The 15,799-nt window shown below is 32.5% G+C and overlaps 1 protein-coding gene across 1 annotated transcript; it reads right to left on the minus strand.

Moving 5' to 3' along the window:
* Nucleotides 1-1,853: 1,853 nt before the first annotated feature.
* LOC130656394 (ras-related protein Rab-11B-like) lies at nucleotides 1,854-15,313 on the minus strand. Its single transcript, XM_057459242.1, has 6 exons — nucleotides 14,988-15,313; nucleotides 7,603-7,764; nucleotides 4,841-4,874; nucleotides 4,520-4,713; nucleotides 3,112-3,192; nucleotides 1,854-2,749 (listed from the first exon to the last, which is right to left on the minus strand). The coding sequence occupies exons 1-6, from the start codon at nucleotides 15,025-15,027 to the stop codon at nucleotides 2,610-2,612; spliced, it is 651 nt and encodes a 216-aa protein (XP_057315225.1). The 5' UTR covers nucleotides 15,028-15,313; the 3' UTR covers nucleotides 1,854-2,609.
* Nucleotides 15,314-15,799: the final 486 nt, after the last annotated feature.

A 15,799-nucleotide genomic window follows, 5' to 3' on the forward strand; every position in this document is an offset into this window, starting at 1 on the left:
TTTTCCGGTGAATGATATCTTAAAGAACACTTCACGGACACGCGGATTAGGCCACCATGAAACTGACAAGTGATAAGGGGCTATTTATTACGAAATTCCGTGGTCATGACGGACGGACAGAGGATACTTTAAGGACCAATAAAAATTAAAATTCTATCTACACATATGGTAGTGGTGAAACTAAGCATTATATTGAGAATATATATATTGTAGCTGCCTTTTTCACTAATTTTTTTTGTACGATTTTAGGAAAATTTTCTTGTAGGTCGACGTCTGACTAGTTAAGCGTGTGTGACGGACGGACCGTGATGGACGGACAAAAAAGTCATCTTGCAATTAGTGTTATCGATATCTCAGGGATTCTAGCTCATTTTATCTGTTATGCATCTGTGTTTTGAAACGATAATTCAAATAGTTGTGACAGAAATCAAGGAAACCATACCGTCCGTCCGTCACGATTTTCGGAAACTTCACGAAACATATAAATTACAATGATATAAAAGTGAGAATCACGTTTAAAAGCTGCGTTATTAAAAGAATATAATGTCCGGTAGTAATTAAAAAGGTGTACCATCCCAACACTCTCATTAGCATTATATATATGTTATTTGACTCAGCAAAATAAAAGTAAACTTTCGATTGACTAAAAAAGTGTAAAATATGCTCCTCGGTCGTGACAAAACTACTTTGTTTTAGTCCTAAAATCGGTGGAATGAGTTACAGTAATATCTTAGGTCAAAACATAAATTTAGGGTGATATTGTTCACAATTCAAAGTGTCCATCCGTCACGAATTTACCTGATACTATCAATACTAAAATTATGATCATATCAACGTTAAAGTACACAGAACAGTGAAAAGAGAAAAATTAGATATTAGTTTTATTTAAAGCAATCTTCTTGAAACTACTGATCACAAAGATGGCATTCCATCCACTCTTCGCTATTGCTGTAAACACCGCGGGATTTGAGCGCAAGTGACACTCGGGTTAAAACTCAATGGCAATTATAAATGATCACTCGCCATCCTTCTTGTGCCATTGTATATAAAATCTCTAATTTACAAACATTGGTCGAGCAAGTTTAACGGGGTGTCTTAGTGGCTGACATTTTATTAATTTAAAATAACGGCGGATTTCGTGACGGACGGACAGTTTAAAGATCTTCATTTTCATTAAACGGAGTAATATATCACATATTTTACATGAACTTTTTGTAAATTATGCACTCTGAAAAAATACGTTAAACATATTGAGGTTTAATTAAGTACAAACACCGTTAACGCCACAGATAAACTATGAGAACTAGAATTGGTGACGTGAGGTATAACGCATAACAATTTTTCACAGAAAAGCTTGAAAAACAAAATATTTGTGAAAAAATCTATTTAAATTATCTCATCCTATCCATATGGATCAGTATTGGTAAGATTTACATGGAAAACGTTGAAATAGAGTCAAATAATGTCGTTTATAAAGAACACATTTTTGTCCGTCCGTTACGCAAATTTTTTTCAAGTATCGATGTTGTCTAGCTAAAAAAACAAACAAAAAAAACGATTTGTTGTTTTCGTCCCAGCCACTACCCTATTATCAGAAAATAACAATATGTTTATTATTCTGAACGATTTTTGGAATAGTCCCATAACTTCTTGATAATTCTTTAGACTAGTTACTGATCCTTCGAGAACAAAGTTCTCCGTAAAACAATCAAATCTTTGCAATTGATAAAGCGATTTATTAATACCACAGTTTGCTGGTATCTAAGACGTTCGATAATACAATACAACGATTAAAGCATACTTATTTTGGCATTAACGAATCAAGGGTTAACACTGCTGTTTTTAGCAAAAGATTACATTAAAACAATTGATTTTACTGCCAATAAACATCTTACACTGTAGACAATAAAATATGTTTCGTTTACGACTTTGTTTGCACAGGGCTGACTATATTGAATGTTTGGCACAACAAGACAAACATAAACAGAAATCTACCATAATGACTCCGCACAACACTTAACACTGGCAAAAACGATACAAAATCTGTCACAAAATCAACTAAAACACGATCTTTTGAAAAATGTTCGAACTGGTCCAAACATTTTCCTGTGTGTGCTGACTGACTTCGAAGTAGAAGTGCAATTAAATAGCAGTTTGTTTGATGGGACGTAGAATTGGACCAGTTCATTTAGAAACACTTTATTTAACATAATTCAAACATATAAAGAAAAAAAGCCCAATACAATCTACAACTCTTTCTAATAATACAAAGTCAATACCTAAGTAGTAATTTCTACATCATTTTAACTTCCTGAAAGTTTTCTTTAAAAAATCTCACACTGAACACTCATTTCACTAAACAGCTATCAACAACATTTGTGCAAAAGTAAAAAAAATTGAGGGTATAATTTCACTCGGTATTCAACACGTATTATAAAATATTTAAAATCAACACAAATTTATTAACTGCCACAGAAAAATCAAGAAACTGCAAAACTTAGGCACAAATAAATTTATATTGTGTGTTTAACATAATCAAAAATATTACTTTAAATTCGATGCATTTTACATTATGAGTAGTGATTTAATAAAGAGAGAGAGGGGGGAGACTACTGGCAACACTTGTTTCTTCGGCTGTCCGGTTCATTAGTTGGTGCTACTTGGATAGTCTGCGCATCATGACTAGGCTGGTTGCCAGTTGGACTTGATGCATCTCTTATTTGCTTCTGCGACACAATGTGGTATATTTCTAAATAAACAGTGAAATGTTAAAAGCAAATTTAAAAACACGCTTTTCCTCCCTACATGGGGGGTGATGGAAAAAAAATTTAATTGACCCTTATAGGTAGCGTCAAATTTACTAAGTTTGGTTATGCTTTTGTTCTGTTTTTTTAGTTGCGTTGTTATTTAGCTTCTCACTGGAAGTAAATTTAGCACCTTTACAATTTTCTAGAACAGTCGTGAAAATAAATTTTGTAACTAATTTTCATTTGAAATATTAACTCAGTCTTAATGAACACTGCCAAAAAACGTAAGTGCATAAAAACAAAAGTTACTGGATGGACGAAGTATAAGATTAAGAACGGTTGAGAAAAATACAAATTTTAAAACCTTCTAAAATGTTTCTGAATGCTACTTCGACATTTGTGGAGTCTAACGCAGAAGTTTCTATGAATGATAGTTCGTTTCTTTCTAGAATAGAAATAAAAATATCAATCACATCAGAAAGCCTACAAATAAAATTCATAAAATAATGTCACGAATTACAAAATACAAAAATACATACAGTAAATGAAATTTTTTGTTACAATTACATACTCCAGGTAAATGCAAATTCTATTTTTTGACAAACCTGACACTTGTGTTTTATCTTGCTCATTCATATACGTGCAAAAAAAACCCGGCCGTAATAGCCCTTTTTCCTTAGGACGGTTTTTGGGCTATTTCCGTCGTTTTTAGCACCTATAATTTCCGATCGGATAAAATGAAGTTTATGACGTTTCATTGCCCAATCATCAAGTTATTTATATGAAAGAAAGTCGTCACTCTAATGAACATATAAAGTCACTTATTTCCCATCAAGCCTTTAAATGGCTCTGACAGAAAAGATCTATCCTCTATTAGCAAAAGTTCCTCATTTAAAAGAAAGTCATCACTCTAATGAACATATAATGTCACTTATTTCCCATCAAGCCTTTAAATGGCTCTGACAGAAAAGATCTATCCTCTATTAGCAAAAGTTCCTCATTTAAAAGAGAGTCATCACTCTAATGAACATATAATGTCACTTATTTCCCATCAAGCCTTTAAATGGCTCTGACAGAAAAGATCTATCCTCTATTAGCAAAAGTTCCTCATTTAAAAGAAAGTCATCACTCTAATGAACATATAATGTCACTTAGTTCCAATCAAGCCTTTAAATGGCTCTGACAGAAAAGATCTATCCTCTATTAGCAAAAGTTCCTCATTTAAAAGAAAGTCATCACTCTAATGAACATATAATGTCACTTAGTTCCAATCAAGCCTTTAAATGGCTCTGACAGAAAAGATCTATCCTCTAATAGCAAAAGTTCCTCATTTAAAAGAAAGTCATCACTCTAATGAACATATAATGTCACTTAGTTCCAATCAAGCCTTTAAATGGCTCTGACAGAAAAGATCTATCCTCTAATAGCAAAAGTTCCTCATTTAAAAAACTTTAACCAATATCTGTCCATGGTTTTCTATAAATAATTTTTACCAAATAGACACTAAAAATATACTTCATCTTATCTTGCCTATCTCTAATATAACAAAATTGTATCTACAAGAAATTTAAAAGCTTAAATTTCCAACTAGCTATTTGTCCGAAATTAAAATTGTTCAAGAGTTTTGATATTTAACAATTTATTTTTGCATGATGCCTATTATCATTTTTCGCGAAAACTTGATTTTGTTAAGATGGTGAGACGTGTATTGAAAAAAAAGTGCACAGATAATAAACTTGCAAAGGCAAATAATTCCATTCTAGAAGCTTTACCTGCGAAAACTTTTGCTTCTTCTGTTGGAACTGCACGGAGATGTCTCAAATCCGATTTATTACCAACTAACATTATAACTATATTTGCATCCGCATGGTCCCGCAGTTCTTTTAACCATCTTTCTACATTTTCGTATGTAATATGTTTTGCTATATCGTAAACTAACAGAGCACCAACAGCTCCCCTGTAGTAACTACAATAAAAATATCACAAAACTTTGATGGGCACTGTGCACTTTAGAACACACTATATTAGTTAATTCATTTTGTTTTTGTGGGAAAAATATACGAAATTTTACATTAAATAAAAAATGTACTTACGCACTAGTGATAGCTCTATATCTTTCCTGGCCAGCTAAAATGATGAAACCGTTATAATATTACTTTGTGGATATTACTATACCGTATTTTTATCAAAGATTAAGTGACATTCAACAGATTGCTTTTTTATTAAAACTATAATGTGTACATTTCACGAGTTTAAAATTTGTGTCATAAACTCTCTCAAAGTTAAACTTATATTGAAAAATTTTGTTACGTGAGTTCAAGGTTACTGAAAAAAATAAATAACTGTTTGAAAATACAATACAACCTTACGTATCTATATTATAATACCCGTATACGTCTGTCCGTCTGTCACGCAAAATGGCTACCGACATCCCTTTGATCTTTCCGCGAATTTAAAGACCAGGGGGGTTGTTTAATCGAAAATCTGATTTTTGATTAAAATATATTCAGGAAATTAATTTATTTCCTTAAATAATTGAATTATTTTAATTCACTAACCTTAATTAAAAAAATAAATTAAGTGATTAAAATGAATGCATTACTTAAAAACGCCATTTTTAATAATACCTACCCCTGTGATCTCAATCGCCAACTTTGCTCGGGAGCCACAGAAAGCAAATAGGACAGTTTTATTACTTTGTTTTGACCGCTTGCACGTAGTATACCAATCAAAACGCCTGATTTTTTGAAAAACTTTCGCGGCCTAGCGATGTCAACGAAGGAATATGATGTCAAAGGCCATTTTGGTTTTAAAAGTTGTCGTGGTCAGTGAAGGTTCTAGGTCTGTTTGACCTTTTTTTCTTCTAAAACCTTTTCATTTTGTAATGTTTGTTTTCTATATGTGTGTACGTGTTAAGATAAATATATTGTCACGTTTTTTAGCCACGTACAAATCTTAAACGCACCATTTTTAGGATTTTTGGCTAAGAACGAAGATTTTTAAGGATCATTCTACAGCCACCTAGCTAGCTACCTTTAGTTATTTCTATTCAGTTTGCATAACAGGTTTTTATATTAGCCAATATTACTTATTTTTATGTTAAAGTTGTTAAAGACCTAGCTCCTTTAGCTACCTCTGGATAACAAGTAAAAGTAGTCAAATGCACTGTGTTCGGTTGCAACACAATTCTTAATTCTTATGCTAAATAAATGCTGTTAGACAGCTACTAATATTACTGTTCAGTATTTTAGGTGAAGAGAGTGCAGAGCTAGACACATTTTGGAGTTTTAAGAACAATGTGAGGAAGTTTGAGCACAGATAATTTTTTGGAGCAAAATCTAGATAGCTAAGCATCATTTCCAGACAGATTTTTATTGTGGTTACCTTTCGTTAGTCAATTATTCTTCCATTTCCACATTTTTTAGCATTCTATCCCTACGAACTAGGTTTGTTTTCACCCTGGGAAATTTTGAAAATGGCGAATGTAGCACAAATGTGATTGTCAATTAAGCAAAACGTCAATCATCACTACCGCAACAAAGCTGAACTGAAACGCCGAATATTAACTGAACAAGATAACAGCGGGTGGTTTCCTGAATTTTTTTTAACCGAAGTCTCAATAAAGTTTTTTAAAAATTGTGTTACGTCTATACTCATTTCTGCGACACTGTTTACCTGTACTAACCGCTCAGTCCAGTGTTAGCGCTCAATCCAGTGTTAACAACGGACTGTTTCCTGTCGTCATCATCATCATCATCATTCTCGGCTTAACGTCTGTTTTCCATGCTAGCATGGGTTGGACGGGGTATATTAATGACCCTCTTCCAATCTGAACTAGACTGTGTTAGATCTAAACTCAACTTCCACTGTATCAAGTCTGTCCTTGTAACCTCCTGCAAGTCTTTCTCGGTCTGCCTCTGGCCTTTCCCCCAGGAACTATCAAGTCTCTACACTTTCTTACCCAATTATCCTCCTCCATTCTTTCCAAGTGCCCCAGCCAATTTAATCTTCTTATCTGGATAACATCTTTAATTCTACGGATACTTAGCCTGCTTCTTAGCTCATCTGGTTTCTGTTTAACCGAAGTTGCGATAGTTTTTTTTGGAAACAGGTATTGTACCTACATGAATGCGTGACATTGTTTACCTGTATTAAGCAGGCTGCCCGGAGTAGCATTCATTTTTGAACTTTCACTGACGTATGTATACCTGTGCTAGAGTGCTCCACCTGAATGTGTTGCACAATTTACGGTTCTTATTTATTGCGGCACCACGTTTTGAAATGCTGGGTAACACTTTTACTTGTGGCTTACCTTGGCATGTGACGCCAGATCCTCCGGCTATATATTTTAAAAACATTCTCTATCATACTTGGTTAGGAAAATTGTTAAATGCCCTAACAACAGTATAGCCCAAAATAATGGTTCCTTCCTTTTTTGCTAATAATAATATTTCACTGATGTAAAATGTGTAGCTGCTAAAGTTCCCAATGTGCCAAAATGCCTTACCTAGAACACTTTCTTCATAATCACTAGAATGGTTCAAAGGAGCCTTAAAAACTTCTGGTAGCTGATTTTGGATTATTTTGAAATTACAAAACAAAAAATCTCAAGCAGGTGGTTTGCCACACCCATTTTCAAAGGCACTATTTCATTTACACCTAGCATTTTTTCTATTTTTTTCTTCTTTTTTTGTGGGTTTGGCACCCTGTTAAATTGCTGATTTTGATCCAACACTAAATAACTGCCATATATCCCATAAAAGAGTGAATTATTTTTGGGGGGGACTTTTTAATAATTAACACTTCCATTCGTTTGTGAATTATGGTTAAATACTTTGTAAGAAAAAAATCATACCAGTATCCCAGATTTGTGCTTTTATTACTTTGCCACCAACTTGAATACTTCTTGTAGCAAATTCCACTCCTATTGTAGATTTACTTTCCAAATTAAATTCATTCCGAGTAAATCTTGACAGTAGATTCGATTTACCCACACCAGAGTCTCCAATTAAGACAACTAAAACAAAATTGATTCCTATTTATACACAGAATATCTAACTGGAGATAGTTTGAATTTGTTAATGAAGAAGAAGGTCGAACCGGCTGTCAAGGTGGCAAGAAAAACAAATATTTAAAAAGCAATTATCAAAACAAAATTGTTCTAAAGTGAAGAAAAAATACTGTTACTAGTAGAGTATTTTTCAAACAGGTGTTATATTTTACATTACCAGCACATGTTACTTATCTGGAATTAATTTATGAGCTGTCAACTGGTAATGCTCTGATTATAATTAGTTCTTTATACAAGCAATTATTTTATATTGTTTGTAGTTTTTCAATCATTCAGTTGCTTGTTTTACAAGTTTGATAAAAATAATACATCTTGACAGTTATTTTATGGAAAAGAAAATTAACTATAAAATTGTCACAATTTATGATTTTGACCCTGGAAGGGGGACAAATCACTATGACTCTATGTTATAATAAAAAACATGGCAAATTAACTCCTGGAACTAAATATTTTTTACACCTTATTTGCAAAATACTTGCACGTTTTTCAGATGAAATTTCATGTTTAAATAATTTTTTTCCATTTTAAGTAAAGGAATTTTGTTACTATTTATTTTTATGCTACAAGCATAAAAGTATTGAACCATTGCAAGCCTACCTGAAATCTTACGAAATGTCTTGATTTCGACTTCAATGTTAATGAAGGCCAAAATGCTTACTTACTATTTGATGTATAGTTGTAAACTAGTGATAGAATAAAAACAATAATCGTGGAAATCATGTAACATTTATTACAACTATCCATTGATTTGCAAAATCACAAAACTAAAGTCTTAAACAGCACAAAGCAAAGACTTGGCAGCCATTTTGACTCAAATAGAGGTATTAATAATATTAAAAATAAAACTTTATGATAGGGAAATAAACTTTTGACAATGTGATAAAACACTGAAAATTGAATTAATACCACATCCGTTGCACTAAACAGATCAGTATGGCTTCACGCTAGCATTTGGTGCCTTTGTACAGTTGTTGCTTTTTGTCAGGAAACATAGGAATATATAAAGAAACAAGTATAATGATTTGCTGTGTGACCATATTTTAATGACCTTGTAACAAAATATGGTGATGAAAAGAACAATGTAAAGTTAGAGATAAATTTTTTTAGATAGCGTTCAGAGAACAGCTTGTTTAAAAAAAATTTTTAATGATTTGATGTCATCCCTTCATTCCCTTTGTTATATTTAAATCAATATTACCAGAACGGCATCAAATATATTGTTGTTAATGGAAAATTAAGCAACTTTGATTGTTTGCTAAACCTTAGTTGCTTATTAAGTGCTTATACAAGACCTTGCAATTCAGCATTTTAAACATCTTCAAAAAAGTGCGTCCCCAATTTTTGCACTTACTAGAACACTGCCGCAGTTTTGTAACTCAAGTAGGCAAAATTTTTACCACATAGTTTTTGGACTTACTACTTTTGGTCAGTAGTTTATGCTTCTACAAATTTTATAGCAACATAATATTTATGGCATTCTCACTTTACATAATGTCTTGTTCTTAATAAAATGAAAAAAAAATAGTTTAAATGCATCAATAAATATTGAAGTTTAACACAGAAAAAACAGTATTTAAGTGAATAAATCTAATATTTTTAGCATGATTTAATTTAACCACAATTTACAAACTGTTTTTAATGTTTTTTTGTTATATATACTGCAGCAAACTATTGTAGGCGCGAGCTCGTATACTTGAAAAATATGTCATCAAATGCCTGAATTATGAAGACTGTACCTATAAGTTATACTTTCCAACATTGATTTATTTGTCTTAAATAGTTACCATGTTATTTAATCGAGTATCCTGGGTTTATTGAAACATAATGTAACTGTGGGATTTCACATAAATTTAATGCAAATGCTGAGTTATGAAATAAAAAAAACTCAATAAAAATATCTGAAAAAATATGGTTGACATTGCACCAGGTTTTTGCATAGCTAGCTGACAATGACAATATTGGTGATGTGTATTATGAGAAAGGTTCTTTTGACAAAAGAAAAGAAAAAAATATACAAAAGTTTGTTTAGAACATTGCAGCATGTATGCCACACAATCAGTGGATCACAATTTATCAAATTTGTTTAAATGACACCATCTGCTTAAAATGCAATAACTTTAGTTCCAGAGCAAATTTTTACATTCTGTTTCTAATAGCAACATAAAAGTTGTTTAACATATATTCCGGTTTTCACATAGATCGCATGAAAAGTTGCCAAAAATAGCCCAAAAATCGGGTAAAATCCGCAAAAATCGGGGAATCAAATTAATCATGTGTCTGAAACATGGAAAATGATTCTCCTTGATGAAACAAAGTTGTGTCGTAAGTTTCAAGATCTAAGGATAATCCTAACAAGAGTTATTATATTTTCCCTATTATAAGGGTTTCATAGAGATTTTTAGGGGTAATTTCGAGTAATAGCCTGTATCAAAGCCTCTGAAGGCATGGGACCTAAAAATTTGGCACGCAGGGGCTGATAGATTAATATTGAAACTCAATAAGTATAATAGCCATGTAGCATAGCGTTGAGGAGTTAATAAAAAAACCCGGCAGGTGGGGGGGGGGGGGGGGGCAGACCGAATAGGGTTAATACAGACTGAAAACTTAAAATGGCAATGTTGCAACTGGATACTTTCAGTTTATAATATTATTATATAGGTATAGGAAACAATAAAATAGCATTACAATATGTATACATGTATACAATACAAATAAAGCTGTGGCTAGGTAGCTAGTTTTTGCAGATAGATAGATAGATGTATATATTTTACATGTCTATTATACCCTGTCTATTATTTTCAGGAGAGGTCATGGCTTAGATGGAGAGACTTACAGTATTAAATGCTCGTTTTAAAATATGCAGACCCAATTAGGGTCTACCAGACAACTCTGTGCAAAATCCAACAGCCAGGCCATTCCTTGAGACGAGTGCGATCGCACGCGCACTCGCCCGCACACTGGTAAAAAAAATTTACGAGTGCTTTTTATCGCACTCGTAAATTTTTTCTTTTTCTAAAATATTACAGAATGATGAAAAGGGCTATTAAACCTAAAGTAAAAATTCTGTTTTTTATGTATGATAAAGTGTCTTGCAAATAGTCATTTTCTGTTATAGCCGTTAGCCCATGGTGATAAAAATAAACAACATAATACTTTTCACAGGTTGTCTGTAACAGCGATGTATGGAACAATCTTTTCTAATGTTTATAGAATTTTGTTATCTATTTATATCTCAGCAATCACAGTGTGCATGATAAAATGAATGGCGGCAATTAAAAAAGGAGATAGTTGCGTGTGTCTAATTAATTGTATTTTATATTTATTTTTGATATTCTCTGTGGCCTCCTGTTGCTTGAAGGTAGCGAACATAAAAAAAGAAAATTATCATCTATACTATTTGAATTTCCGCGCCCGAAGGCGTAGGAAATTCTTTAAAACCGTCGTTTTTTCTTTCGGAGCATTTTTTGAGAAAAAATTGACCCTGGGATTTCAGGTTGGTCCGTCACAGATGTAAACTTCGTACCCAAGCTCCTTAACTACTGGGAAGTCTAGTATTGACGCTTCAGGCCAAAATTGGTATTTGTTTTCGACAAAATTTGGCACAGTTAACAAAAATAGTATGTTGAACATAATGGTGACATAATAATTTTGATTTTTGTCACCTAAATGTCATTTTAGGCCAAAATTGGTCCAAAAATTAGAACTACTTTATTTTCAACAAAATTTGGAACAGTTAACAAATAAAGTATGCTGAACATGATAGTGACATCAAAATTTTGATTTCCTGTTACCTAAATGTCATTTTAGGCCAAAATTGGTCCAAAAATTAAAACTACTTTATTTTTGACAAATTTTGGCACAATTAACAAAAAAAGTATGCTGAACATGATGGTGACATCAAAATTTTGATTTCTTCTTATCTAAATGTCATTTTAGGCCAAAATTGGTCCAAAAATTAAAACTACTTCATTTTCAACAAAATTTGGCAAAGTTAACAAAAAAAGTATGCTGAACATAATGGTGACATCAAAATTTTGATTTTTGTCACCTAAATGCCATTTTAGGCCAAAATTGGTCCAAAAATTAAAACCACTTCATTATCGGCTAAATCTGGCACAGTTAACAAATAAAGTATGCTGAAAATGATGATGGTACAAAAGTTTTGGTTTTTGCCACCTAAATGTCATTTCAGGCCAAAATTTATCCAAAAATTAAAACTGCTTTATTTTCGACAAAAATTGACACAGTTAATAAAAGAATTATGCTGAAAACGATGGTCACATCAAAATTTTGATTTTTTGTCAACTAATGCCGTTTAAGACCATAAACGTTTCAATCGCAAGACTTTCAACCATGAATGATAGGCTGTATTTTTTGCTAGCAATTTCTTTTAAAATGTGAGTTTATTATGACACGTTTCGTTTTGTTTGCGTTTGTTGTAAGATATAATGTCACTGATGGGCTTTATCTTCAGAGGTTCATGCACCAAACCCCTTCGAATGTTTGGCACAATAACACAACGAATTAGCAGGTTTTCATCAAATATTTTGGTGCGCGCGGAAATTCTTAGAGCCCCCAGGGCTTCTTGTTATCTATTTATTTTAACATTTATCAATATTTTCAACAGGAATTAAAAATTAAGTCCTGGGCACTAGGTTGTGAAATACATGCCAATTAAACCTAAAAATGATACCTGCTATATTGCTCTATTACCAGAAGAAAATCATTCCAATGTGCTCAATGTGATTGCAAAGATATAAATAGATTAGAATTACATTCAACACAAAAGAAAAATGATCTCCAGCATTGTGTTTCAGAGAGAGCTCATAACATTAGCAAGCAATAAAAAGTTAAAGCAATTTCACATTTTTTTGAATAGCAGAAAGAAAGATGTTGTGCAATAATTGAAATGTATTTTTATATTTTCACCACCAGGTGGCTGAAGAAAACACCTTGGTGGCCCACAAATATAATTGTTCGTACACAAGAAGAGTATGACGTGAATATTCATCTTTATGCTCTTCAAAAATAAATATTGAAAAAAAATTGTTTTATTCATACACAATGAGAGTGCACAACTCAAAATTTTCCTTTTATATTTCTTTTAATCATATATTTCTTGAAAGACTTAAACCTCATTTCTATACAGCTTAAATAACATATAACGTTGTGGTAAACAAAAAAAAAGTTAAGTGTGAATCACACTTGCAGATATTCTCATCGCACTTGTAAATTTTGCTTACGAGTGCGATTTTTCACACACCATAGCACTCGTAATTTTTTTAACAGGTGCTTTTTGTAGCTCTGGCATAGTTTTATTTAAGAAATGGCCTGAACAGCCCACACAGTATGCAATCTCCCCAATTTTCCTCACATGGCTTCGGTTATCCCCGGGTTATGGTAACATTTACTGGCCCAATCAACTTATTCTGCATTTATAATATGGCTCAAAGCATAAAAGTGCTTAAAAATGTATTATTCTTCCCAGAAATCAAGAACAAAATTTTATAACGTATATATATTATACACAGTTGGTTCAGGATAAAATCAATATGAAAAGTTGTTTTAATTATTGGAATAATGAAAATATGTGTCTTTCACTTAATTATATTTTGTCTAAAAATTGAAAATCAAAATCGAACTGTAATGTCTTTTCTGCAATACTACAGTAAGGCATAAATATCTCACACTTACATATATTATTATAGAAAGGAAGGAAGAAAAATCCATTCACCTCAGTTTTACCCAAGGGTTAGAGTGAACTCTTTTTTGTTGGCCTAATTAGGTAACGATAAATAAGTTGCACATGTTTGTCATCCTGACACGCAAAAAAAAAAAGTATTCCTTGATGCCTTATATTGTGCCTCTAAAAACACATTCTTGCAATATATAGGTACAAGGTTTGTCACACATTACATAGGTAATGTGTGACAAATCGCTCTGTGATGTTTCAAATCGCTCTGTGATGTTTCTTGTGCTGTATTTGTCGTATGTGACGTGATGTTTTTGTCTCTCTTTATTTTATTTTTTTATTTTTCATTTTTTACAGCATACAAAACTTTGGTGGTACCAAAAAACTTTCTACTTGATTCCCTCCCATCTTCTTTCTGTTTAATTAATAATTTAATGACACCATGATCTACTTTTCATAGAAAATACAGTTCCCTCCTTTTTTTATCTTTGCGTGACCTCTACATTCTTATTAGCTTCTGCTAAAGTATTGGTCTCCTGCCATGATAATTGTAGTAACTATTAAAATCTAGCACTTGTAATTTTTACATACATTTTCTTAACTGACAAAATAAATGGAATTGAATTGAATTCTATTTTGTTTCTGTTTGTCCCTGTAACCTAGCGTTGTTCTCCTTTCACAGGGACTATCATACTTTTACCTCTTAGCTATCAGCTATGTTTTTATATAAGGTCTAGCAATGCAAATTTATTTTAATATATAAAAATTGATAGCTAAGAGGTAAAAGTATGATAGTCCCTGTGAAAGGACAACTGCGTGGCAGGCACAAAGATGCAGGAGCTTGCTGAACAAAGGTTTTTTATTTCTACGGAAACATTGTTGAGGCTTAAAACTATTATCTAGTGTAGATGATAAATTTTTGATTGACATATACTCATATAACGTCGTAATGATACATTTGTGCAAAGAAACAGGCTGAAAAGGACCTTGCTTCACCTAGCGCCCACATCTATTTGCCTGTCATGCAATTGTTAAAGACAAAAGGGAAAAATGTAAACATGCAAAAAGGTCTATACTGTAAATTGTTGGTAAAAATATATTCTGCTACTACTTATTTATGATAATGATAATGGCAGACCAAATGGACCATAATTGGGTCCGCATAGCCCAAAATAAGCATCGAACACTCCAGGACTCCCCATCGAAGCCATGAAAGTAATAGACAGGGTACATAATCCCTCGATATTTGTGAGGCTAGCCATGTGAAATATGCTTATCCATTTATCTGGTTTTGTGTTAAGAACAGCAGACATGTAAGCGCAGGGCCAGAAAATAAAGACAACAGATTTAGGTAAACAAAGCAACCAAAGTGAAGATAATAAGAAAGTTAATTTTAATGTCCTTTGTATTTTGCATTTCTGAAAAATTCATAAATTCAGGAAATAATAACTATTTTTTCATAATCAAAGCAAGTTACCTTTAAAGAGGTAATCATATTCATCATCTTTGGAGCTCATTTTGAGGACTTGATATTCACTTTTATGATATTCGCACTTTGACTGTTTACGTTAATATATATACACAGCTCTTGGTAACTTGTCTGTAACTATAAAATCATTCTTCAGTAACGTTGTGTAGAGGTTAGAGTATAGGATTAGCTGGTATTAATAATTGTCAATAACTACCAGCGCTTGATTCTGGTGGATTTAGAGACGGTAAGAATGAGAAATTCAATATACAGTCGCCATTTTTCTGACACAAACTGGCTGAACAGACGCCCAAAATAAAAGATTACGTCACGTGACCAAACATTTTTTGCGAAAGTGAAATCGGAGTTTGTTATGGTTGTACACACCAAGTTGTCAAGCAATCTACTACAGCTTTCGTAGAAGAGGATGTTTTTATTTGTGGAGCGAAGCGAAGCCCAATTAGCATTTATGCGCAACCTATTATTTTCTAGGTCATTTTTATCGGGTGATCTACACGTTCTACGTACAATTTTAGGGCAGAGCAATAAAGATCTAACGAGGGCTTAACAAGGTTTCTAGCTCAATTGGTTCTCCAGATATGATATTTTGTGTGAGTGCAATTCGAACTAAAGTTTTTAAAATATCCGCAACATTCTTGATTAAAATTATGGGGAAATTTTGAGCTTAAAGTTGGATAATTTGACAGCTTCTTCAATTAAAAAATCTTTTTATTAAGCCATACTACCCATGTCGTTATTCAAACTTAACGTTTTTTTTCTTTAATTTTAACAAACATGGAAAATTTAGTAAAGAATATATA

The sequence above is a fragment of the Hydractinia symbiolongicarpus genome, chromosome 9 (assembly GCF_029227915.1).
Source record: "Hydractinia symbiolongicarpus strain clone_291-10 chromosome 9, HSymV2.1, whole genome shotgun sequence".
NCBI classification, from domain to species: Eukaryota; Metazoa; Cnidaria; class Hydrozoa; order Anthoathecata; family Hydractiniidae; genus Hydractinia; species Hydractinia symbiolongicarpus.

Coding starts and splice junctions, on each gene's coding strand:
- LOC130656394 (XM_057459242.1), bottom strand. CDS start 15,027: ATGAGCTCCAAAGATGATGAATATGATTACCTCTTTAAAG. Junction 7,765..14,987: donor ATATGATTACCTCTTTAAAG/GTAACTTGCTTT, acceptor ATTTTGTTTTAG/TTGTCTTAATTGGAGACTCT. Junction 4,875..7,602: donor AGCACAAATCTGGGATACTG/GTATGATTTTTT, acceptor TCATCATTTTAG/CTGGCCAGGAAAGATATAGA.